The following is a 26,585-nucleotide window of genomic DNA, read 5'->3' on the forward strand; positions in this document are numbered from 1 at the left end:
ATGTATTTTTTTTCTTCAGGGAAGGTACATTTAAAAAGGGTGAGAAACATCTCACCAGAGCCCCTTGCTCTGGGATAGGATGTTTTCCTGCATTTTAAGGGTCCTAGCTGGGTACCGTGGTGCATGCCTATAATCCAGTGGCTCAGGAGGCTAGGCAGGAGGTTGGCAAGTTCAAAGCCAGCTTTAGCAACAGCAAGGTGCTAAGCAACTCAGTGAAACCCTGTCTCTAAATAAAATACAAAATAGGGCTGGGGATGGGGCTCAGTGGTTGAGTGCTCCTGAGTTCAGACCCCAGTACCCTCCCATAAATAAATAGATAGATAGATAGATAGATAGATAGATAGATAGATAGATAGTTGAGTCCAGAGGGTAGGGGACCTGACCCTAACAGTTAATCTCTCTTGGAACCTGGCTTAAACCTTGGTCAGGAAGGATGATCCATGCTCCCTTCACTTCCCATCCTCTCCTGACCCTTCTCTCAGGGTCCTGCATGGATGATTTCTATCCTGTCCCTCTGGAGTTGCCTGTTCTGGTGTCCTCTAGGTCTTAGGAGATCAGGCCTTGATGGTGCTGCCTTTAGTTTTCTCCACTAAAGACACCCCTATTCTTACTTTGTAAACACACTGCATTTCTTAGGTAAAAACATCTTCTGCTATAGTTGAAGATTCATAAGGTCATCACACATTGTGTTCCCTCATCAACCAACCTGTTGCCTCCTTCATCCCAGCCTGTAACACTTATCACCTTCTAATATGGTATATAATTTGCCTAGTTATTATCTTTATTGTTTTTTTACCTATTTCCCATCACCAAAATATAAGTGCCACCAAGAACGGGGATTTTGTCTGTTATCGGCCTCTAGCAATATAAAAACTACATTCCCATCAAATGTAGGAGCAGAGACTAGGGACCACAGGTTTGGGGACAAGAGTGAAGGTTGGGACTGGAGAATTCTGTGTGGGAAGCCCTGGGTGGTGGGCCAAGGATGCAGAGTGGCAGAGTAGGAGAAGGTCAGTTTTGTGCTCTGGCCCTGCCTCCTCCTCGCTCCTGGACCCTCTGTCTTTGGCCCCACTTCCTCCCCTGGCTCAGATTTTTGCTACTGAACAGCTGCCAGTCAGAGGTCCTGTATCATCCTTAGGCCTCTTCAAGGGAAAGATTTCACAAGTGTGTGGTGTTTTCCCCACTACTGAGGGCCATCTGCTCACATCTGCTACTCCCTCTAGGTATTTTCAAGAACCCAGACCCTCTACTGCCTACTTTTTCATACTCATATAAAACCCCTGGGGTCAGAGGTGGGACTGTAGGATCAAGGCATTTGCCCTGCAAGAAAAAGCCAAGGAAGACTCAAAGTGATGTCTAATGATCTTGGAACTTTTATTGGTCCCTTGCTCCTTGAGGGTCCCCTGCTCCTGCTGCTTCAGCGTCTCAGCACTTTGGTGTCATTGGTCTCAGACACTATTTTGCCATCCACAATCCTGCGGGTGGTGGTCTTTTGGATGGTTTGCATGGAGTTGCTGCTGTCCAGGGCATCATTGAGACTGTAACAGAAGACCAAACCCTGGTCATAAACAGCCCCTAGAGAAGATGGACAAGAAATGGCAGAGAAAAAGGTCTCCTGGCCCTTAAATTTATGTCCCAATTTCCCTCAGTCACTGCCTCCAGAAAAGGCAAGGCCAAAAAACCCAAGACCAAACTTTACTTTTACCCAAGGATAGCTAGGGATAATACTTAGCCACCATTCTCTTGTCATGGGAGGAAACTTCTGTAACCACCATTCCCTTGAAGACTCAGGAACACCCCAGACCAGCCCGTGCTCAGTGGAAACCAATGAACAACTCTTTAGGGTTTCTAAAAACTCTAGATTTGGGGAGAATACCCCTGCTTCTGTAGTGGGGAGACCCCCACTCACTTGAAGTCTTCTCCGTCTTCTAACAGGCGGCGGTAAGTGGCAATCTCAGCCTCCAGCTTGACCTTGATGTTCAGTAGGGCCTCATAGTCCTGGGTCTGGCGCTGCCCCTCTGCTCGTGTCTGGGCCAGTTCTGATTCCAGGTGCAGCAGGACCCCATTGAGCTGTTCCATCTGCATGGAGTAGCGGGCCTCCACTTCCCTCAGACTGTTCTCTAAGCTGGCCTTCTGCAGAGCACAGAAAGGAGGGGTGGGGTGTGTTGAGTTCCAGGCTCCTCAGTCTTTACTCTCTGAAACTTTTTTTCTTTTCCAGTACTAGAGATTGAGCCCAGTGGTGCTACCTATCATTGAGCTACATTCCCAGCCCCTTTTTAAAAAGCATTTTTTTTTTTTTTGAGACAGGGTCTTGCTGGGTTGATGAGGCTGGCTTCCAACTTGTGATTCTCCTGCCTCTGCCTCCTGAATAGTTGGGATGACAGGTGCATGCCACTGCTCCTGGCCCTGAAACTTTTTTGAGGACTTACTGTTTGCTAAGTGCTAGGGTCGGGGGAAGTGGTGGGAAATGCAAAGAAAAATGATGCTGTAAGGAAACTCATGATGGGAAGGTTTGGATTGAGGCAGAGTTGTGCCCAAGGCCAGAGGAGCTGGGACAGATGATGAGAGGGTGCTCACCAGATTTCTCATGGAGTCCAGGTCAATTTCCAAGGACTGGACTGTGCGTCTCAGCTCAGTGAGTGTTATCTCAGCAGCTCCAATCTCAGCTGTCTGCGAGGTGACCACTGTGGTGCTTTCCTCAATCTGCAGGGGGGTTAGAGTCATCAGGCCCCTCCTTCCCTGGGTGCCTCCCTCCACACCCTAGCAGCCAGCCCTTCCCACTGCATACCTGCTGGGACCAGTACTTGTCCAGCTCCTCTCGGTTCTTCTGAGCCAGCTCATCATACTGAGCCCGGATGTCTGCCATGATCTTGCTGAGGTCCTGAGATTTGGGGGCATCCACCTCCACAGTCAATCCAGAGTTGGCAATCTGGGCTTGAAGGCCTTTGACTTCCTAAATGAGACAGGGCTCAAGATCAGAGTTCTAATCAGGCCCTTCATCTGTGGTGGGCTCTTCTCAGAGGCATACTGGAGCAGTCGGAGAAGAGACAAGAGGGAGCTCAGGGCTTGTACTCTCCAAAATGCCAGTTCTGGACTTCTGCTCCAAAAGGAACACCACCCACTCCCTGCCTGAGCCTGGCACTCACAGGTAGTTTGCTCTCTCTTCACTTCACCAGGTCCTTCCATCTCCCTTCTTCCACAAACCTGCTACTTATACCTCTTCTAGAAAACCCTGTTGGTTCTGCCATCAGCCCTAGATCTCAGTGCTGGGGGCTTTTCTTTGTGTCCTCATCTCCTCTTGCTCACACCAGCTTGGCTTTATCACATTGTAATTCTGGTGAGCCACAGAGCACATGTGTTCTACTGGAACAGGCTGATTAAAGCTCAGGATGGTAGGATTTTGCCTGGAGCCTTACAGGCAAGTGTTCTGCCACTGAGCTACATCCCCAGCCTGGAAGGCTGGTGGTTCTAAACTTCCCTAAAAGGCCGCTTGCTGTTGGCCTGCCCCATCTATTTCCCCCTCTCCACTGCCTAAGTCCCCCAGGTCCCTGGCCAGGACAGTGGCCCTGCTTGCCTCCTCATGGTTCTTCTTCATGAAGAGCAGCTCTTCCTTGAGAGTCTCAATTTCCGTCTCCAGCTGCAGCCGAGTGATATTGGTGTCATCAATGACCTTGCGGAGCCCATGGATATCACTCTCCACAGACTGGCGCATGGCCAGCTCTGTCTCGTACCTGCAGGTGTAGAGGTATTCAGAAGGGTCCCCCATCTCTGACCCACAACTCACCTCCTGTGCCCATTGCAAACCAGCAAGCAGAGTCAGAAATCATATGGTAATCCCCTGGCACATGGTGGGGGACAGCATTCAACAGGGTTACATAGATGAATAGTTAAATGAGTAAACAGACCCTAACTCTCCATTCACACCTGAATAAGATCCCATGGAAAGCTTCAACCTAACTCAGCCCTGGAAACAGACCATTCTTAGCTCCATACCCGGCCCCCCACCAAACCCCCAGACTTACTTGACTCTAAAGTCATCAGCAGCAAGACGAGCATTGTCAATCTGCAGAACGATGCGGGCGTTGTCCACAGAATTTGCGAAGATCTAAGGGGATTGTGGACAGAGATTGCTCCATGTGGGGAAAGTCAATGATGGGTGGGCTGAGTGTGTGGAATGTTATGTGTTTCAGTGAAACCTTTCCAGTCCCAGGATTAGCTAGAGGCTTGCCCCACTTCCCTCCCTTTCCTGAACTCTCAAATCCCAGTACTCTGCCCCTCCTGCTGGACTGGCTGGCCTGCTAGAGGAAGTTCTCTCCCAGGCCCTCTCCTGGCATTTTTTCTCAGCGCACCTGCTCACCCCCTGCTCTGGGCCCCCCACCCCAGTATCGGCCCCTCCCACAGGTAGGCCTTCTGTTTGCTCCTGGATGACTCAGCCTTAGCCACATCCGCTTAACCCTCCAACTGTCCCCATGTAGCCAGAAGCCAGTGTCTAGGTCCACTTTATGGCCCTTCTCTCATCTTCCCCCACACTGTCCACTCTTGCAAAGCTCATGGCTGTCCCCTTCCCACTATCTCCTGGGGAGGAGGTCTCCCTGTCTCCCCACTATCCTTGGGGTTTTAGAGGCTAGGGGTGAGATGGATATTAAAAGGGTAGAAGGAGTCAATGCACCCTATTCGAGTAAAGTCCCTATATCTGGGGAGGGGGGAGGTAAGAAATAATGGATGGCCCGACATGGCCGGGAGTTGGGTCCCCTCCGTCCCTCCACGTCCTTTACCTGAGCCCGCAGCTCCTCGATGGTCTTGAAGTAATGCCCCCAGTCTCTGACCTGGGGTCCCTTCTTTTCCAGATGTTCTCGGATTTTGCTTTCCAGCCTCCGATTATCTGTCTCCAGGCTCCTCACTCTGTCCAGGTAGGAGGCCAGGCGATCGTTCAGGTCTTGCATGGTCTCTTTCTCGTTCTGGATGCCGCCCATTCCCGACAGACCCCCGGCCATCCCCGTCGCCGAGCTCCCGGACCCCCAGCCGCCCCGGAAACTGGAGGAGCGGGACACAGAGATCCGGGAGCCTGAGCCCCCAGCGCCTGCATAGACGCTGGCCGCGCTGCTGGCGGGCCGGACCCGGTGGCTGGGCGACCGGACGGACCCCAGGGACCGGTAGTTGGTGGAGAAGGTGGTGGAGTGGGTGGTGAAGCTCATGCTATCCGGTAGGAAGGCGAGAGACCAGGAGTTAAGGTTCAGGCCGCAGACGGTGGCAGTCTGCGACCCAAGTTATATCACCGAGGCAGGGGGTGGGGACCTCCCCCAACAGGCCACGCCTCTGCCACCCGAGCCGCCGGTGCAGCCTGAGCCACAGGTGGACCGCGGCAGAGCTGTGCGCCCTAGGTTCCGGCCCTCCAGGGCCACCTCCACCCCACCCCCTCACCCTTAGCACAGCACTGCGAAGGCCACACTTGCTGGCCAGAAAGGGGTGACTAATCAGGGTCCCAAAGGGCAGCAGGTGTTTTTGGCCTTGAGGCTGTGGTTTCAGTCAGGAAATGACGTGTCTAGTACTCCCCTTCCCCAGATAGAGTAGGGTGCTGATAGATTGAAAATTTGGGGGGTTCTGATGGTATGAGGTGGAGTGGAATGTGGGTCTCACTATGGATCCTCAAACTGCCTCCCAAGTTCCCTTCCTGGAGCGGGATGTTTGCTGGATCCTGGAACCGTGGGAATTCTGGGGAAGAAAAGCTTGGAGCTGGAGAAGCCGAAGAAGAGAAACAGTCCCGAGCCTCAGATGTCCTGTTTTGCATTCACTGCAGCCTGCGCTTATCCACTTGCCCACAGTCCGCCCGACCACACAAATGTGTATGACCACACAAATGTGTATGACCACACAAATGTGTATTCGTAAATACAAGGGACACGTTCCCTCACCCAATAGGTTCAGACTCCTAAACAAACTCTTGTCTCTTAACCCCCTCTTGCATTTTCCCCTCCCCCAATTTACTCCTGGGACCCCTGGCCAGAGTGGAACACTTTGTGATTTAGACAGGGGGCAGGTGACCACTTCCACACCCCAATACCAACATTCTTGAGTAAACATGCTTCAGAAGCACTTACAATTTGAATATTTATTAGGCACCTACTGTGCACCAGGCCCTGTTCTAGGAGCCTCTTATATTTGAATATAAGAGACCAAAATCCCTCCTGGGAATTGTAATAGGTCCCAAATGGTTTGGGGCCTGAGAGGACAGACAACACCTAGAAACATTCTAGCTGAGACTCTAGCCTGGTCACCAGTCCCCCTCCTTATTAGGACTTTTTTTTTTTTTTTCTTTTCCTGCCCCTTTTCATAATGCTTTCGGAATTTCAAGCTTGTCCCCACCCCCTGCTAAATGAACTGGGAGAATCTCCAAGGTTCAAGTCATCAGTGCCGGCAGCTCGTTTTTCTGGCAGGACCTGGTTCTACACACTCGGTCTTGATCTTTGCTCTGGAGTGGACCTATTGATTCTTATCGAGCTGCCAGATGAACAGAGGCAGTGGGGACAGACAGGAGGGTAGGCCTGAGAAGGGAAGGGACCCTGGGAGGAGCCTGGCCAGTGGACCAGGCAAGTGGAGGTACAGGGTATGGCTCTGGATTGTTCCAGGCCTGCAGCCTTCTGATGGGGAAAACCCCACAGTACTCCAGGGGAACTGGCCAGGGGAGGGTCAGGGCCTGGAAGACTGGGAGGCAAATGGGATACAAAATAACATACAAACAATGCCCACTGGTTTTGCATGAAGACTTGTGGGATGTTACTGGTTCTAGCCTGCTTTCACCTTCACTCCCAGAGGGTTCTAGAATTGTCATTTTGTACAAGAATTATGCAATGAAGTGTTTAGATTAAATGTTACCTCGGACAGCCTTTTGCTGCTTTTAAAGTCAGCAACTTGGGCACTGTGCTGGCTGTATGACCTTAGAAAAGTCACTTTAACTCTGAATTTCAGTTTCTTCACTGAATATAATAAAGTCTGTCCAGTCTGTCTCTTTGTATGGCAATGGATATGAATGTTAATTATCATGCACTCACTCCTCGAACAAATACGAATTACCTACTGCAAAGCAAGTCTCCTACACTCTGAAGAGGCAGAGTTAGAGTGTTGATTTTTTTTTTTTTTTTTGTACTGGGTATTTATTACCAGGGATTGAACCAGGGACATTTAACCACTGAGCCACATCCCAGGCCTTTTTATATTTTATTTTGAGACAGAGTCTCACTCAGTTGCTTAGAGCCCTCACTAAATTGCTGAGGCTGCCTTTGAATTTGTGATTCTCCTATCTCAACCTCCTGAGCCTCTGGGTTACAGGCATGAGCCACCGCACTATTTTAAAGATGGCTCAAGGGATATGAGGTCTCTAAATCATGTAAGACTCCTGAGGGACTTTGAAGTCTATTAACAATGAAACAGATCCCAGAATTCTTATCCAGGCCCTTTTGCAGATCTCCTTCTAATCCTTGCCCCACCTCAGCTGCTTGGGGCCTTCTGGGGCCTATGGAGGCTCAGGCTGGGGCCTGGGGGTGGAGAGCTGCCAGTTGCACTTTATCTTCCATAGCTAACGTTGATGACCACATTCCTGACCTCTTGCAGCATAGGGGGCAAATACCGACCACAGACATCCAGTGCCAGCCTGCCCTTTTCCACCACTTCCAGATTCCTCTGTGGTTCGAGCCCTTCACTTGGTCTGATAGCTTCTGGGGGAGAAGGAGAGAGGGGCATGAGGGAGGAGTTCACCGCTGGGATTCCCAGCACTGGGCTCTGCAGTGGGGGTAGAGGCAAGGTGTAGAGGGGAATAGGGTGGTTGTGAAACCAGCCCTGGAAGAGCAGAGGAGGAGGGCCCCTGGTGAGAAGCTTTCCTAACAAAGATGTGTAAAGAGCCTCAGCAGAGGAGGGTCCTGAAGAAAGGGACATAGTTCTCCTCCCCCATCTGCCCTGCATTCCTGTGTCCTGCCGAGGGGGAGGGGAACCTGCAAGGCCGGTTTAACTCAGAGTAAACTCAGAGATGACTCTGATATGGTGGGTCCCTCCTGCCACCCCCCCCTGTGTTCTCCCACCATGGGCTGCAGCTGACTCATTGGGAAAATTAGATGGTGGGGGATTAGAGGATTAGGGAGCATTATGAGGGTCTGATGTCCTTTAGCTCTGCTTTATCATCCAGGCTGGAAGTTTCTTGTCCAGAGCTGAGGAAGGAGGCGTTTAGAATAGCAACTGAGGCAGGAGGGCGGGGATCTCTAGATGAAATAAGGAGGGACTGATTCCCATCCTCTTCAAGGACTGAGTGACACCAGTGTGTTGGAGAGAGGGGTCCATATTCAGTTGTACAATTAAGTGTGGTAAATAAATAAATAAATAAAAGGAGGGGTGAGCCAGGTGCAGTGGTGCACGCTTGTAATCCGGAGAGGCTCTCCGGCTCTCTGGAGGCTGAGACAGGAAGATGGTGAGTTCAAAGCCAGCCTCAACAATGGCGAGGCGCTGAGCAACTCAGTGAGACCCTGTCTCTAAATGAAATATGAAATAGGGCTGGGGACGTGGCTCAGTGGTCAAGTGCCCCTGTGTTCAATCCCAGGTACACAAAAAAAAAAAAAAAAAAAGGAAGGGGTGGTGTTGTAGAGAGGGTTGGAGGAGTGAAAGCATGAGGGGGTCACCTATGAGGAGGCCCTGGGAGCCTTGCTAAAGGGCCTCCTGGAAAAGGTGCAGAATGGGCATGTGGGGGGAGCTCCATACATAGTTTAGGTTTAAATCATGAAAGAGATGTGCTAAGCTCTTAAGGTGGGGCAGGAACCAAAAAGTGCAGTTTAGCAGACTGAGGAAAGACAGGGAAGGGGGTAAAGAGGTAGGTAGAACTTTGGAGGCAAAGGGTGAAGGGGTACAGCTGGGGTGTGGTGTGCAGGACCCAGTCTGAATCTTAAACGTGGGGAATTCCTCTCAGGCACCCCTGTGCATTTGAAGGCCCTGGCACTATGTGCAGGCTAGAGTTGGAGCTGTGCTCTGAGGGTTTGGGGCAGGCAGGGTGTGAGGGTGGATGTGCTGACACATTTTAATTTGCTTCAGTTGGGATTGTACTCAAAAGATTGCTCCCCAAGAATAAAAAGGAAAAGTCAGTGTCCAGAGCGCTTAGCTGCCCAGGATGCTGTAGGTGCTGAAACTTAGAGAGAATTCTAGAAGCTTCCTCATCTCCCAGTCCATCCTTCTCTAGCAAAGCCACCTCTCCCCACTAAGAGATGGCCTTACCTGTTTTCGTATCCTCTCTGGTGCTCCTGGTCTCTCCTCAAGTATAATTCCAATACCCCAAAGCCATCCCCATTACTGCACTGGACTCTGCCCAGAGAAAGGTGGCACCCAGGGGTGAACATAGCACTTGGTATCAAAAGATCTGGATTCCCACGGCTAGCTGCATGATCTTGAATAACGTGTATTAGCCTTCATCTCCTTGTCTGGAGGGTAAGGATTATAGCAATATCTGCTTCTGAGAAACTGATGTGACTCCATTTTTGAGAAACCAGCTTCTACCTCAAGGTCTGTCCTAAGGAAGGGGGCGTGACCCTTGTCCTGGGAAAAACCTACAGAACCTTTCTAGGCACATACCCACCCTGCTGAGTTGTTTGTCTGCAAATAATAGGAGAGATCTGTGGTGCCAGGTGTCCCTGACTCAGTTAGGCTAGGTGAGGACTCATAGCAACCTTCTAGCAACCTCCAATCAGCATGAAACAGGGAAAATACCTGGGATGCCAGATGACCCCCAGTAGTTTATGGTGGTTGATAACATGTTGGGAAACCATGTAGTTTAGCACGTACACCCCTCGTGGCTTAAACCTCTTGTACTAACCAATCACCCCTACCCAACTTGTTCCGCCAGTGAATGTGCTAATCAATGTTAAGAGTTGTTTGACTTTCCTGCGGTGTGAAATGATTTGCTGTGTGATGTTGTGATGCATAGAGTATCCCCCCAAACCTATAAAATCTCACTGAACAAAGGTCCGGGACTCACTCCCTGGGACCGCTGCTTCAAGACTGGTTGTGAGTCCAGGCTCGAGCTTACAATAAAGACTCTTGTGTGATTGCATCGGATTCAGCTCCTGGAGGTCTATTGGGATCCCACAAATTTGGCATTACACTTCAGGAGTTTCCATAGAGCTAGTAGTGCACGTCTGTAATCCTAGCAGTTTGGGAGGCTGAGGCAGGAGGATTTTGAGTTCAAAGCCAGCCTCAGCAACTTAGTGAGGCCCTAAGCAACTCAGTGAGACCCTGTCTCTAAATAAAATATTTTTAAAAAGGGTTGGAGATGTGGCTCAGTGGTTAAGTGTCCTGGTTCAATCCCTGGTACCCCCCCCCCCAAAAAAAAAAAGTTTCCATGGGAATCAAATGAGACAATCTGCTGGAAGACCTTTGGGACAATTGAAAAGTCTCCTCTCTTATCTGGTTTGCCTCTACCTTCTGCTTCTCTTCCTAGCCTCCTGGTTCCTTTTGCTTCCTTCTCATTGCTATTTCTTTCCTTTCAGCTTGGGCCTAGGGCAGTCTCTGGAAAAGGGGGAGAGGGGCGGTGGGTGGAAGAGAAATGGAAGAGTGGCCTGAGAACCGATTTCAAAATCATCTAGGCTATCAGCCATGACTCACTCACATCTCTCCCTATCTTTGCTTCAGCTGACCTGCCAGAAGTGCCCCAGGGTGAGGGACTGTGCTGTGAGCAGCTGGGACAGCAAAGCCTTTAGAGCCTTCAGCAGTAAGTACAGCCTGGGGAGCCTTTTTACAAATTGGAAAGAAGCAGCTTCTGTGCTGTCTCCTTGGCCAGGGGTCCTGCCAGAATGCCCTGCACAGCTATAGGCAGGAGTCCCCTCTGGAACCACCCATTGAAAGAATATGGGGGCAAACCCCATGTGTGTTGGGGTGGGGAAGGGAAGGACAAGGATCAGAGAATAGAAGTGATAGTTTGCACCAGGGGGTTTGGGGCAAGAGAAAAGGGCCTTAGACCCTGGTCAGCTCCTAGGAAGAGATCAGGAGGGCTAATTGTCACAAAACCCAGGGAGGAGACTTTCATGGAGGGGCAGTCCACAGGGTCCGATGAACAAAGTGATGAAGAACATGGATGATGAGGGCAGGCAGACACTTGAGCAGAAGGATAGAGCCGGGAGGAGGGTGGCAGAGGACTGAGGAGGACGAGGCAGTGAGTGTCCACATAGGGACAGAGTTTGCACTGTGCTTTCAAGAAGTGTGTCAAGAAGGAAAGGAGAAAACAGGAGGACATCTCATGGTAGTGGCGGAGAGGGGATGGCAGTTTCCTTAAGCTAGGAAAGGACCATGTAGTCAGGCCGGTGGCAGTTACCTCAGCAATGATGACAGTGTAGTTGCTGCTATGCTGGACAGAGTCCAGAGAACCAGGGACACCAGTAGTAGTAACCACTATCTAGCCCAAGAATCTTGGGGAAGTGACATTGAAGCTGAATCTTGAAAAGTGATAGTACTAGTAGGTGGCAGAACTGGGATTTGACACGTGGAACCTCTACTGTTCCTGCCTCTCCTCCAATCTCAAGAATAGGCCTGACGCTGGGGTGCCTGTGGCAAGCTGTGTGATCCACCCACAATGCATAAAAGGATGTGTGAATAATTCTGAGATCCCACTGAAGGTTACACAGTATGGCTTTATGATGAGACAACCACATAAGAAATACTCTGTATCCTAAGGGAGGGAGGGGAAATGGTGGGCTTCCCTGAGGTGAGAGAGCAAGAGTCTGAACTTCAAACACTGTTGAAGTGGCTCACACTGGGGCAGGCGGGTGAGGAAATGAAGGAAATTAAAAGATCTCAGTTGAAAAGGAGGAGTACAGGCACTCATGGGGGCTCACGTGACTTTTGTCAGCCAGGGGTAGTTGTGCATGCATCTAGTTCTAGCTACTTGGGAGGCTGAGGCAGGAGGATCTCTTGAGCTAGGAGTTCAAAGCCAGACTGGGCAACATAGCAGATCATCTCCAAACAAACAAATGAACAAACAAAGCAGCTGTGGAATATTAAGGAGGGAATATCAGAGGAATTTGGGGTCAGAACTGTCATTCAAGAGGGGGCTGAGTTGGGCACGGTTGTGCAGACCTGTAATTCCAGTGGCTTGGGAGGCTGAGGCAGGAGGATTCAAAGCCAACCTCGGCAAAAGTGAGGAGCTAAGCAACTCAGTAAAACTGTCTCTAAATAAACTACAAAATAGGGTTGGGGATGTGACTCAATGGTCTAGTGCCTCTGAGTTCAATCCCCAGCCCCCCCAAAAAAAAGAGGGGGCTAAAGGCCCTGAAAACCATGGAGTTAAGGATCTTAAAGAAAAGAGGATGGGAAAAAGCATAGACTTTGGAGTCAGACAAAGTTTGAAGCCTAGGTTGAAGCCTAGTTTGTTTACTTGTTGAGTGACCTTGATCAAGTTGGGTACCAAGTTAGTGAATCTTGTCTGTTTTGCAGGGCACATGATAGGGCCCAGGTACAGCAGGTGCTTTTCAAGGGTACTCCTCTGCCCACTTCTTCTGGAAGAATCACCAACCTGGAGGTTGAAGTCCTTTAATTTGTTTCCATTCCTCGGTGAGCTGGGAATACAAAGACAAATAAAAATAGACAATAATAGCTGGACACAGTTGTACATGCTTGTAATTTCAGGTACTGAGGAGGCTGAGGCAGGAGGATATCAAGTTTGATGCCAGCTTTAGTCACTTAGTAATACCCCCATCTCAAAATTTTAAAAAGTAAATAACTTTTTTGAGATCCCATTGAAGGTCACACAGTGTGGCTTTATGATGGTGAGACAACCTGGTCTGATTCTGGTGGCTGAGGCAAGAGGATTGCAAGTTCAAGTCCTGCCTTGACAACTTAGTGACACCTGTTGCAAAATTAAGACTGACATGGATGGTGCATGTCTGTAATTCCAGGGGTTTGGGAGGTTGAGAAAGAAGGATCACAAGTTCAATGTCAGCCTCAGCAATTTAGTGAGACCCTATCTCAAAATAAAAAAATGAAAAGCACTGGGGGTGTAGCTCAGTGGTAGGTGCCCCTGAGTTCAATCCCCAATGCCAGGGAATGGGAGAGACAATAATAAAGGAGATTATTAGTGGGGAGAGATAATTGCATAAACAAAATACAGTATGATTGGTTCTATGAAAAGATGCAACATACTGTCCGAGGATAGAGGAACTCTTTTAATTTACTATTTGTAAGGCACCTGCTATATGCCAGGTATATTCTAGACTCTGGGGATACAGCAAAGAAAAGCCAGGATGGAGTTGCTGCTCTTATGAAGTTTTCATTCCAGGTGCTGAAGAATGGGGGTCACGGAGGTGAACTCATGGAGGAGGAATGCTTGTGCAGGGCTTAAAATAAATGATAGCACCAGGCATGGTGGCACATTCCTGTAATCCCAGTGGCTCAGGAGGCTGAGACTGGAGGATCACAGGTTCAAGGTCAGCTTTAGTAATTTAGTGAGGCCTTAAGCAACTGAGCGAGAACCTTTATCAAAATAAAACATAAAAAGGGCTGGGGATGTTGTTAGGTGGTTAAGCTCTGGGTTCAATCCCGGGTACAAAAAAAAAAAAAAAAAAAAAAAAGTAGGAACTTTCTGGAGAGACACAGGGATTAAGAGGAATACTTTCCAGATAGAATGATCACCAGCACTGTAACATGATATAGCACCCAACAGCATACGAACTCTTCTGTTTCAGATCTGTATGTCTTACTGGTCACTGGATATTATCCCTAATCTTATTCATATAACTCTTTAACCTATGATCTTCCCATGTCTGTTATTATTTTTTGCTTTCTGCAGATCATTCACTCTTTTTAGGTATACAGTTCAGTTGGAATTTGACAAGTGAATGCAGTTGTGGAACTGCTACTAAAATCAAAACAAAGTTCATTTTATCACCTTGATGTGTTTTGCCACATTCCTTCAGAGTCAGTCTCTCACCCCCTGCCTTCAGCTCTGGCCATTCCTGATCTGTTTGCTGTTCCTGTAGTTTTTCCTTTTCCATATTATCTTATAATTTGAATCATTTGGTGTGTAGCTTTTTTTTTTCTTTGACTCCCTTAGCTTAGCATAATGTTTTGGGGATTCAACCTATGTTGTTGCAGGTATCACTAGTCACCCCCCACCCCTTTAAAAATTGTCCTTTTTGTCCATTTTAGGAAGTTATTCTAGTTTATTCATTTACCTCTAGATGGATAATTGTGTTCTTCTAAATTTGTAGTTGTCATGAATAAAGCTGTTTGTCTTTGTGTGAATGTATGTTCTCATTTGGATAAAAAGCCCAGGAATAGTTTGCTGGGTTGCACAATAAGGGTATGTTTACAAGAAACTGCCAAACTATTTTTTTTCTTTCTTTCTTTTCTCTTTTGGTACTTGGTATTAAACCCAGAGGCACTTACCACTGAGCCATATCCCTGGACCTTTTATTTATTTAATTTATTTATTTATTTATTTATTTTTTAAAGAGAGAGTGAGAGAGAGGGAGAGAGAGAGAATTTTAATATTTATTTTTTAGTTATCGGCAGACATAATATCTTTGTTTGTACGTGGTGCTGAGGATCGAACCGGGCTGCACGCATGCCAGGCGAGCGCGCTACCGCTTGAGCCACATCCCCAGCCCATATTTTTTTTATTTTGAAACAGAGTTTCACTAAATTGCTGAGGCTGGCCTAGAATTTGTGATCCTCCTGCCTCAGTTTCCTGAGTCTGGGATTATAGGTATGGGCTAGGATCGCCCAGTATTATTTCTTTTCCTCCTCCTCCTCCTCCTCCTCCTCCTCCTCCTTCTTCTTCCTAGGGATTTAACCACTGAGCCATAATCCCCAGCCTTTTTTCTTTTATTTTTTATTTTAAGACAGTGTCTTGCCACGCTGCTTAAGGCCTCCCTAAATTACTGAGGCTGACCTCAAATTTGAGATCTTCCTGCTTCAGCTTCCCAAACTGCTGGGATTACAGGTGTGCACCACCACACCTGGCATACTACAGCCTTTTCAATGAATTTATCCTTGTATCTCAGTTCAAATATTGCTTCCTCAGGAAGTTTATCTAATGCCTTCAAGTTAATGTACTCTCATAGGATCACGTTTCACTAAAAGTTATTTATATGGGCTAGTGATGTGGTTCAAGCGGTAGCGCGCTCGCCTGGCATGCGTGCGGCCCAGGTTCGATCCTCAGCACCACATACAAAGATGTTGTGTCCGCTGAAAACTAAAAAATAAATACTAAAAATTCTCTCTCTCTCTCTCTCTCTCTCTCTTAAAAAAAGTTATTTATAGCAGTTTGTATTTATATTTGCATTAATCAGTTTTTAAATTCTTTGTTTCTTTCTTTCTCTCTCTCTTTTTTTTTTTTTTTTTTTTTTGTACTGAAGATTAAACCCCGGGAGCACTTGAACCACTGAGATACATCCCCAGCCCTTTTTATATTTTGTTTTGAGACAGATATTGCTAAGTTGTTTAGGGACTCGATAAATTGCTGAGGCTGCCTCAGCCTCTTGAGTCACTGGGATTATAGGTGTGTGCCACTGTACCTGCTCTATTTATTTATTTTTATTTTGTTGTACTGGGGATCAAATCCAGGACCTCATGCTAGGCAAATCCTCTACCCCTGATCTACATCTCCAGCCTTTCATTAATGTTTATTATTTAGCCACTTTCTTTTTTTTCACATGGATATAACTTTTTATTTTCATTTTAATATTGTTTTAAAATACATAGCATTATATTTGTAAGTGAATTCAGTACTTTTATCTTTTTTATTTTTGCATTCTCTTTTATTCAATCACTATCTTTCTTGCCAATTATTTCATAAACTCCAGGGGTTGTGTCTATTTTGCTTATCCTTGTTTTCTCAGTACCTGTGCTTATTAGGTGCTCAGTAAATATTTGTTGAATATATGAGGAACCAATAAATAGTGGAGAAAGAGGCAGGGGTTGAAGCAGGAAAGTTTGTGAGCACAAGGTCAAAAAGGGCCTTGTCAACCATGAAGACTTGCAATTCCCTGATTCTCAACTTTTGTTTTTGGGATGCAGGTGCTCAGATGTGAATAACCACCAGTTGTACAAATTAATACTCTCTGGAGTCTGGGCCTATATATCTAATATGTTCCGTAGGAATATACCAAAGGCTGAGGGCCACTGTTTCAGGATCTGTGGAGACACTGAGGCTTAAAGTAAAGAATTGTCATCATTGATGTGGATGCAGTGATGTACACCTGTCATCTCAGTGACTCTGGAGGCTGAAGCAGGAGGATTGCAAGTTTGAGACCAGCCTCAGCAACTTAGGTCCTAAACAGCATAGTGAGACCCTGTCTCAAAATTAAAAATAAGAAGGACTGGGGATGTAGCTTAGTGACGAAGTGCCCCTGGGTTCAGTCCCCAGTACCAGACCAAAAAAAAAAAAAAAAAAGAGTTGTCATGATCAGAATTGCATTATTTTGGGGGCTGGGGTAATGGCTCAGTGGTAGAGCACTCACCTAGAATTTGTGAGGCCCTGGGTTCACAGTGCCCCATAAAAATAAATAAATAAAATAAAGGTATTGTGTCCAACTACAACTAAAAAAAAAAAAAAAGAGAATTGCATTTTGGCAAACTGGTTCTAGCTAGCTTAGATTTGAAGGGATAAGAGTAGAGGTCACTTACAACCCTCTACCATTAATAATAAGCTAATAAGCTAAGAGGGAATCCTTACTACATAGTGGAAAAGGTAAACTTAAGAGAAATTCCGAAGATGGAATTGGCAGGACTTGGTGTCTAAGTGGATGGAAGAGACAACAGTAACTGGCACATGCTGGGCAGTGAGGACAGGCCAGGCTTTACCTGTATCACGTTATTTAACCTCATAACTGTTAGCCTGTTAACATAGCTATCGTCTGGTTTAAAAGTTAAATCAAGCTGACCCCATTCTACCCAGATGCCTCCCCCTGCTCCCCGTTCCTTCCAGCAAGAGCCCACTCCTATAGAGGCTGACACCGGCACTCTGATCACAATGCTCACAGATGTTAGCCTACTTTCCACATATATGCAGAGGCTGCCAGTGCTGGGAACTTGGCAGCAATGTGCTTGCCCCTCCTGCCCTCTCCCCTTGTGGTTTTTAGGGGTTTGAAGCTTGTTTTTCGCCTGCAATAGCAAGGGCTAAGCCTGCCCCTAATGCATAACTTAGATTCTGACTTATAAAAAGTAATGCTCAGAGGAGGTTGCTGCTGTTTCTCTGCACAGAGGTAGCCTGTCAAGTTTCTGACAATAAATCTGCTCTTTGCTTGGCCTTGGTGTGTACGAGTGGTCAGTCTTGGGCCCAGTTTCCTTTCATTGGAAAGCAAGATCTCCTGACGATCTTGCTCTCTCCTCAGGGGGATCAGAGCTGCTTTGGGACCCTAACCAGGTCCCAGATTTTTGACCCAACTTACTGAGGCCATCACCAAATATACAAATTTAATGTCAGCAGCCCTAATGGCAGGCTCCTTCCACACTTTATCTGTGGATCTTCACCTGACAGACAACCACAAGAAACTGAGACGATTAAAGAAGGGTCTTGAGTCTCCTCAACAGTTACTTTTAGATAAGGTTTTCTTCAACTGGGAGGATAAAACCAAAAAGAAAAGAAGAAAACAACTTAAAATTAAATATCAGCTCTTGGCCTCCACAATTCAGGGCCAAAAACCAGGACCCTGTCTCCTATGTAGACAGCCTGGGCACTGGGCAAGAGCCTGCCCTATCCTGAGGCTCCCACCGAGCCCTGTCCCCAGTGTGAGGAATGGAGATACTGAAGGGTTGACTGTCCTCAAGGAAAACACCCCTCCTCTCAAGTGCAGCCAGTTTCTTAGGTCTCCTAATACATCAAAGAGCCTCAAATTACAGGAATAATAAATAGTCAAACCGCAGATAAATATTCCACTTCTAAAGAGATTTTAAAGACATAAGAAGCCAACAGGCCCAAAAGTATTCAACTCCTCCCAGCCTACAACACAAAAGAATGACTTCAAAACTCTCCCCCCCCCTCTCTCTTTCTCATCCTCTCATGCTGCTAAACTGAAACAATTAACAGAAAAATTCTCTCATGTTGCTGAACTGAAATTATTAGTAGCTATATCATTTTTTCCTGGGATTCTTATTTTTACAATTCTATATTTTGAGTTCATAATTTTCATCCTGTGCACCTAAATTATAATTTCTGATCAGACCTGTTTTATAGAGGCCAATTTACAAAAATTGACTCTTTTTTTAAAGAGAGAGAGAGAGAGAGAGAGAGAGAGAGAGAATTTTTTTAATATTTATTTTTTTCAGTTTTCGGCGGGCTGCAAGTGGTGCTGAGGATCGAACCTGGGCTGCACGCATGCCAGGCGAGCGCGCTCCCGCTTGAGCCACATCCCCAGTCCCCAAAATTGACTCTTAATCTAATAAATTTCAAAAGTTGTAAGGCCTTTACTTGTTGTTCTATGTACTGACTTGTCCATGTGTGTCAGAACCAACATATAGAGAGCTCATAAACTAAAATTAAAAAATGGATCCAAATACCTTTGATTTATATGATTTAAAGGTTCAATGTAAGTTGGGTAGACAAACAAAAATAAAGATATCTTTAAAATTACTTAACCCAAGTCTCTCTAGGTGGTCAACAACTAATGAAATGTTAACATCTATAAAATGACTAATATCTATTGTTTCTAAGACTTCTCTTCAACAAGGGAAAAATGACTAATACTATTTAATACACTTGTCTGATATCTTTTTTTTTTTACAGTAAGTAAGTAAATTAAGCTTAACATGTATTAGATTTGATACGTATGGAAGTACTCATAAATGTGTTTGTTAGAGGCATCTGTTAATCTACAAAATTAATATGCTAACTATTAAATATAACATCAAGTACTCTTAGCTCCTTAAAGTCCATACAGTAACATTATTGGTGTTTTCATAGATTGGTAAATGAAAAGGGGGATTAAAAAATACCCTGTGTCATTACTTAAAATAAGATTACTAAAAATTTAAAGTGCCAAACAGGTGTAATTCTATATACTTGAACATTGTGTTTTCATGAAATGGTAAACAGATGTAATTCTATATACAAAGGTTTATAGAAGATTTCTATATACAAAGGCCCAAAAGCTTTCAAGTGTGTTTCAATTAGACTATTATAAATAACAAAATATTCCTTCTCATTAAAATGAAGTAATTTATCTAGATTCAGAAATTTATAAGAATTGTTTCAAAATGTAAACATAAAAAGGGGTTAATAGAAAAGAGAAATTAGAATTTCTAGGTACGAAAACTAAAACAAGAGAGTTTAATTGAGAAAGAACGTCTATGTAAAGAATTGGCAAATTTCAAGAAGCTTAATTATTTTTGTGTGTGGAATAATCAGTCAAAGATATTCAAAGTTTTTCTCTAAGGTCAAAATGTTAATGTAATGATGTAAAACAGAGTTTTTTTTTTTTTTTAAATATTTATTTTTTAGTTCTCGGCAGACACAACATCTTTTGTTGGTATGTGGTGCTGAGGATCGAACCTGGGCCGCACGCATGCCAGGCGAGCGCGCTACGGCTTGAGCCACATCCCCAGCCCCGTAAAACAGAGTTTAATCCAAGTGTTAAAGTAACAAGAATTTCTTGAAACATTTATTTTACTCTTAACATTGTGGCTATTAAGTTTTTTCTTTTTCTTTGAAACCAGGGATTGAATTTAGGGGCACTTGACCACTGAGCCACATCCCCAGCCCAATTTTATATTTTATTTAGAGACAGAGTCTCACTGAGTTGCTTAGCCTATTGCTGAGACTGGCTTTGAACTCGCGATTCTTCTCTCAGCCTCCTAAGCCTCTGGGATTACAGGTGAGCGCCACTGCACCTGGCTGCTATTAACATTTATTCTGTAGAACAGCTAATCTTAGAAAGATTAAAGTTTATAGGACTGTGGTTAAACAACAGCGGTTATTTTGGAGTATTATACTATGTTACAAAGTCTAGATTTTTCTTTAAGAGCTAAACTTGATTAATATAATGACATCAATATGATTATGGTACTAATATATTAAATGTATTCATTTCTTCCAGGTATACAAGTCTTTAAGGTAAAAAGGTTAAAAACAAAAACAAAAGCATTTTATTGAACTGGTATTCTCCAAACTAAGGTTATCTGGTAGACTTATAAGGATAACAATTTTATTGAAGATTTATTTATGTCATTTAATGTTTTATGACTAGATCTGTTATCAATAAGATTTATAAAGTTTGATGTTACCTTTTACATTGGAATAAAATTTAAATGTATTTTTAAGTTAATGAGAGACTAATCTGTTTAAAGGTTAATATTGTAAAACACAGAAACATTTTGCTACTTTTCCACAAAAAAGGTTAAAACTCTCTCAACCTTTCTTTAATTCATGTTTTAAATGTAATGTCATATTGTTAGCTGACATTCATGTGGACTCAGGAAACACTATATGTAAACTTTATAAAATGATATTTAAGGAAGAGACAAAAATCACTTTCACAACTAAAACACTTTACCTAAAATTCATCAAGAGCCTCCTCCTAAGATAAGGCCCATCTTATTACATGTTAAATGGCTCAAAAACAGATCAAACTTCAACTCATTTAAATTTATGTCCAAAAGAGTAATGTTTATTGTAAAGATTACTGTAATTTGAATTAGTTATAATATATAAGGCAGCCAAAATTAAACATAGCTGTTACATAAACTAGACATTTTTCCTCTTGTTAATTTCATTTTGTATTTTCTTTGTAAACTTTATGACTATTGCTTATTAATGTTTTACAGACTGTGGGCTCTTAAGAAGTCCCTACAAATCTCTCCATTCAAACTTCTATATGGGCATCCAATGATGCCACCCACTATACGATCCCAGCCCCCAACTATTCCACCATACCTTTTAACCCACAATCAAAGTCTACCATTCCTCAGCTTTGGGACGGTTCCTCACCATGGCAACCCCACACTTTGTAGACACCCTCCTAAATGGTGCACTAGATAAATGGATGACTTTAACAGTCATATTATTCAATGTCAGAGACTGTTGCTTAACCACCCTCCATTCACCTTTGTCCTCCCAAGGGCCCTTAACCCCACCTCCCAGATGCCAGAAGATGATCCCTAAGAGCCCCTCCACGACTGTGAGGGTATACTCGACCAGGTGAGCTAAGGAAGGCCTGACTTGACCCATGTTCCTTTGGCTGAGGCTGAAGCCATCCTGTTTATGGATGGCAGCAGCCAAGTCATAGATGGGGCTCAGAAGGCTGGAGCTATGGTCACAAGGGAAACAGAAATCATTTGGGCTCAAATACTCCCCACCGGGAACCTCAACCTGGACACAGCACGGGCAGCTTATTGGCCTTATACGGGCTTGAAGGTGCGGAAGGTAAGAAAGTAAACATTTACACAGACAATAGATATGCACATATGAATGGAGCCACCTACAGGGAGGGAGGTTGCTAACTGCTGAGGAAAAGCCCATAAAAATAATAGCACACACCAGACTAGGAAAGCCATTAACTTACTAAACTCAAACAAAAGCTCTCTTCCTCTTCCTCTCTCACCAGCCTGTGGAACCCTATCCTTACTTGGGTCTTACCCCTCCTGGGACCCCTCACTGCCATTTTTTTTTTGCCTGGTTTTTGTTACCATGTGTTTTTAAGTATTAACCATTATGGAAACCATCATGGCAAGGATCAAACCTTCACCAACCGAAGAGTCAATCAGATGCTCCTGGAAAATCAGATGCTCCTGAGAAGACATGTTCCCACCAGAAGAAACGCCCTTCTAGGACCTGCCTCTGCCTCTGTCTTAACCCCCATTTAGCAGGAAGCAGCTACAAGAAGAGTGACCTTCGCTCACCAGCACCCCCCCTAAAGCCTCTTATCCAAACCAAAAGGGAGGAATGTTAACATCCTCAGAACCTGAGGTGATGCCTGGCTTCTTGCTTTGGAGATGGAGTGATGTTGCCCAGACAGGGAGTGTGAGAGAATGTGAGGCCTGGAGGGTGACATTAGATAATGACTTCATTTTGGAGCCTGTATTGGTTTAGAAGTGGCGTCCCCCAAAAGCTCACATGTGAGACAATGCAAGAAGGTTTGGAGGAGAAATGATTGGGTCATATAGCCTTTACCTAATCAGTGAATTAATCCCTGATGGGACTGACTGACTGGTAACTGGAATGAACATGAAAGGAAGGAAGGGAAAGGAAAGGAAAGAAAAGAAAAGAAAAGAAATGGGTCTGTGGTGTCCATGAGAGTTGGATTTTGACCTGGGAGCCATCATCCCTAAGAGTGGTTGGGATTGCCTAGAAGAGGAGGTGGAGACAGATTCCAGTACTCAAGGCTGAGACTCCTAATCTGGGCCTTGTGAGTGGATTTCCCTGAGTCCATGTGCCCCTTGAATTATACAGGAGAAGCTAGGCAGTATGGGATTGTCTTTAAGAGTCTCAAAGGGATGTATGACCCACCAAGATTAAGGACTATGGTTATAAGCACCAGGTATATATAAAAGGATTCAATGAAGAGTAGGAAGGGGTGACCAGAGAAATGGTTAGAAACTCAGGAGATGTCAGGAGACTAAGGTTGGGCAATTTAGCTAGACCCTGACTCAAAATTAGGACTGAGGATATAGCTTGGGAGTAGAGTGACCCTGGGTTCAATCCCTAGTACCAACAACAACAAGGTCTTCCTGAGTTGCTTAGGGCTTTGTCTTTGCCGAGGCTGGCTTTGAACTCTTGATCTTCCTGCCTGAGCCTCCCAAGCTGCTGGAATTACAGGTGTGTGCCAATGAACCCAGCTACCCTTCCTTTGTTTTAAGGAAGAAGTGTTTTGAACATGGATGTAAGTAGAAGAGAAAAATCCCGCCTGCATGTGGGTGGGAGGAGCACAATAAGAGAGAGAAGACATTGACGGGCAGGCTCTCAGAAGCAGGATTCAGCACAGGTGGAGGGCCTGTGCCTGGGCCAAGGGAGCGCCACCTCCACCCCAAGAAAGAAGCAAGGGCAGCAGTGGAGATGCGTAATAGTCAGAAGACATTATTAAGAATGTGGTGGCAGCAAAGGGGCCCCTCCAGGCACCAGGAGTTTATGACTGTGGTGACTAGCAAAGAGAAGGAGCAAGGTGCCATCAGTTCTCATTCCCATTGTTCTGGGCTCTTCTGTTCTGAAGCTTTTACTGTCTTTCTCTAGCTGGGTCACCCTCATCCAGGAAGCCTTCCCTGACTGATACCGCCACTTGACCCTCTTCCAGAAGCTGGCTCAGTTCCCCACTCCTCCTTTCCTCCAGCCCTGAGGCCAAGAGCTCCCTGGGTTTGTCTGTCTCTGGTCCTGGTTGAGAAGGCACACAGAAGCAAGACGAGAACTCAGGTGTCCATAAAGTGGGTGACTTCACCCTCAGGACTGTCCCTCCCCAGTTCTCAGGTCCGGCTCTGCCCACAAGGGGGTGCTAGGTCAGAACAGGCCTGGATGGCATGGCCTGGGCAGCAGGCCCAGGTGGCAGGCTGGCAGGGCACTCATGGCTCCGCCCCTGGCCTGGACCTTTGCTCCCAGTCCTAATGGCACTGGCCTTGGTTACCATGGCTGCATTTAGTTTGGGATAAACAAAGCTCTTCCTCCTCCTGTCCAGTTTACTGACACCCAACTGTCTCCCCAGGGAATGGGCTGGAATTTAAAGTGTCTGCTCACTCCCTAGGGGAGGCCCAAGGACGATGAGTCACTGGATTTTGGCCCCTTTCGGCCCCCTCACTGTTCTCTGGCTTTCTCTGCGGTTCCCTCCCGCCCCGCCTCTGATCAGCAGGAGTAGGGAAGGGGTGGAGGCTGGGGCTGGGACTCACCTGGGGTTATCAAATTGTGGCTGGGTGGAAGGGAGGAACCTTCCTGTCCTATTTCCTGAGGCCAACAGCAATCCTCTGGATCTTGGAAGAGAGTAACACGTTTTTTTCTTCATTTATCTCCTGCATCCTTGGGGTCCAGGGTGAGGGAGAGGAAAAGATAGGAATGCTGGGGAGAAGAGATAGAGATCAGAGTAGAAAAAAGGACTCATCTGATTAGAATTGACTTTGAAAAACTTTTCACTCATTCATTTATTGAATCAAAGAAGTTCTTGAACTTGGGCGCTGAGGGAAGAAGGAACACTGTTAAAGATATGACCCTGCTTTTGAAGAAGCTGCCTTCATACTGGAGGGCCTTGGACTCAGAATCTGGTGCCCTGCTTTGAATCCTGATCCACACTAGTTACTCCTCTGAGCCTTGGTCTCCTTACCTGTACATAAGGATAATACTACTGAACTCTTAAGGCCATTGTGAGGGTCAAATATGAAAGAATATCTCATTAACAGTCTCCAGGCTCACTATATGGATCAGGTTTACAGAAAGGGAGGGGAGCTCGGACAAGCCCACAGGAAAGTGGAACCCAGCCCAGGGGTGTGACAAAGGCCAGTTCTTAGGGTCTCTGTGGGAGCGGTCACTTACTGCAGAAATGACTGGGGCAGGATTCACGGGGGAGGTGCCTGCTGTGTGACTTTCATTCAGTAAATGTTTGAGGACTGAGTGAGGTGTGCTGGAGCCAGGGCCCAAGGGAGGGATAAGGTTTCAGCAGGCACAGGTGAGGAGGAGGTGCCACCGGAGGGAAGGACATAGCTCCAGGGGAGGGGGAGGGCAGCTGGTGCCAGGTGGGGAAGACTCAGCCTCAGCAGACAGATGAGAAATCTGACCTTTATTCAGAAGGGACTGGAAGCTTGTTGCTGGGGAATGACAGGATCAAAGCAGCATTTGTAGAAGATCTGCCTGGCTGGGCATGAGGCAGGAGAGGACATCTTGGAGCAAATGGGGGAGGTGAGGGAGAAAAGGGATACACAGGCCAGGCAGAGGGAGAGTGTGTACGTGTCTGGAAGGTGCAAGGCAGGTGATGATGTCATCCCCGCCCCTGCAGGGGGGCTGCTTCACATTAGCAAGCTCTAGGGTAGGTGCCAGGTTTCACCTGCCTGTGAGGAGGAACAGGCCTCTTGGCAGAGGTGTGGGGAATTTCTCAGGGACACAGAGACCAAGGGAACAGTGCCTTCTTTTTCTTTTTCCTCTCCAGCCAGGGTCCAGCTCAGAGTAAAGGGGTGGGTGGAGAAACAGGACCACAGCACTGGGACTAGGACCTAGCCTTCCTTGTCCTCTAAGATAGAGTGGATTCAACTACATTTTTTTTTGGGGGGGGTGGAACTGGGGATTGAACCCAGGGGCACTTGACCACTGAGCCACATCCCTAGCCCTTTTTTATATTTTATTTAGAGACAGGGTCTCTCTCAGTTGCTTAGGGCCTTGCAAAACTGCTCAACCTCCACAGCTCAGCCTCCACAGCTGCTGGGATTACAGGTGTGCGCCACCATGCCTGGCTCAACTGCAGTTTTTAAAGCTAAAGAGGCATTTAATGTTGGAAGAGAGAGAACCCATTAAGAACTGTGAATAAACTGTAGAACTCAGTGACAAAGGAATAATTGAAGTGACAGTGCTGTCCAGTCTCTGTACCTGACTTCTCTAGAAGGGAACATTTCTGGCTTGGGGCTGGCTGATAGCAATCTGAGGCCCTTAGCCTTTGTGTAGATGAATCATTCTGACCCATCTCTTTGTTCCCACCTCTTCCTAAGAGGTCTCCTTTTCTCCTATTTCACTTCTGAATGGAGCACCCATCACGAAGTGACTCAGGTATGCTGAAGTGACTCAGGTATGCTGCAGGGCCCACAGTGCCCCGCAACCCCCAGTGTTGACTCAGCTGAATCAATCTCTTGGAACCCAGAGATAGCTATCCTGGCTCTCTGGAGGTGAGTGGGTGGGAGATAAGGTTTATGGTCCCAGAGGATGGCTCATTCTCCGTGAGGCTGTGCATACAAACCTCCTGCCCTGCCGCATTCCTCCCGGGCCTGGCCTGCCTGGCCTGGCTTGGCCTGGTTTGCTCAGACTTTTCTAGGAATTCAGACTGTTGAGAGTTCCATTTCAAAAATCTGCTTAGCGCTTCCTCTACTGGAGGTTATGTCTGGCCTTGACTCATGGAGGTCTACCACCTCCAATCTCATGTTTCTTGGCTTCTGGGCAGACCTGACACTATGTAGGTCTCAGGGAGGAGAGTCCTAGCTGGCTCCTTTATCTTCTCAGGTCCCTCATTTTTGCTCCCATTACTCCTTGGGTTAGTAAGTCCTTCCTTCAGTCTAGCCTTTTGGTCTTTGGAGGAAAGGATGCTGCAATGGTCACTGGCTGTTACTGCAGTAGGAGGGAACTAGCGAACATGGAGCTGAGCCCCTGCTTCATCTCAGGAGCCTTTGAACTGGGTGGTAGGGAGGAGGGGCAGGTAGGAAGAACAGCAGAAGGAAGGGGGAGATTTTGGAAAAGAGTGTAAAGAACATCTTTTTTTTTTTTTTAGTTGTCAATGGACCTTTATTTTATTTATTTATATGTGGTCCTGAGAATTGAACTCAGTGCCTTACATATGCTAGGCAAGCGCTCTACCACTGAGTCACAATCCCAGCCCTAAACATCTTTCATCATGTAATTAACTTCATCTAGGGGAGAACATAAGCTGAGAGGCACATCAAACTTGGTGTCAAGTTGA

At 46.3% G+C, this 26,585-nt stretch overlaps 1 protein-coding gene across 2 annotated transcripts; it reads right to left on the reverse strand.

The window, feature by feature from the left end:
• Positions 1-1,370: 1,370 nt before the first annotated feature.
• On the reverse strand, positions 1,371-5,226 carry Krt18 (keratin 18). 2 transcript variants are annotated; one of them, XM_026398783.2, is made up of 7 exons: positions 4,776-5,226; positions 4,023-4,105; positions 3,575-3,731; positions 2,789-2,953; positions 2,578-2,703; positions 1,910-2,133; positions 1,371-1,538 (listed from the first exon to the last, which is right to left on the reverse strand). In XM_026398783.2, exons 1-7 carry the CDS (start codon positions 5,193-5,195, stop codon positions 1,418-1,420), a joined length of 1,296 nt encoding a protein of 431 aa, XP_026254568.1. In that variant the 5' UTR covers positions 5,196-5,226; the 3' UTR covers positions 1,371-1,417. The 2 variants fall into 2 exon arrangements, with proteins under 2 accessions (XP_026254568.1, XP_026254569.1); XM_026398784.1 differs by having other exon boundaries at positions 1,487-1,575.
• Between the last annotated feature and the right edge of the window lie 21,359 nt (positions 5,227-26,585).

This window comes from Urocitellus parryii, chromosome 5, assembly GCF_045843805.1.
Source record: "Urocitellus parryii isolate mUroPar1 chromosome 5, mUroPar1.hap1, whole genome shotgun sequence".
In the NCBI taxonomy this organism is placed as follows: domain Eukaryota; kingdom Metazoa; phylum Chordata; class Mammalia; order Rodentia; family Sciuridae; genus Urocitellus; species Urocitellus parryii.

Coding starts and splice junctions, on each gene's coding strand:
- Krt18 (XM_026398783.2), bottom strand. CDS start 5,195: ATGAGCTTCACCACCCACTCCACCACCTTCTCCACCAACTACCGGTCC. Junction 2,954..3,574: donor TGAAGAAGAACCATGAGGAG/GCAAGCAGGGCC, acceptor TGTCTCATTTAG/GAAGTCAAAGGCCTTCAAGC. Junction 1,539..1,909: donor GAAGACGGAGAAGACTTCAA/GTGAGTGGGGGT, acceptor CTTCTGTTACAG/TCTCAATGATGCCCTGGACA.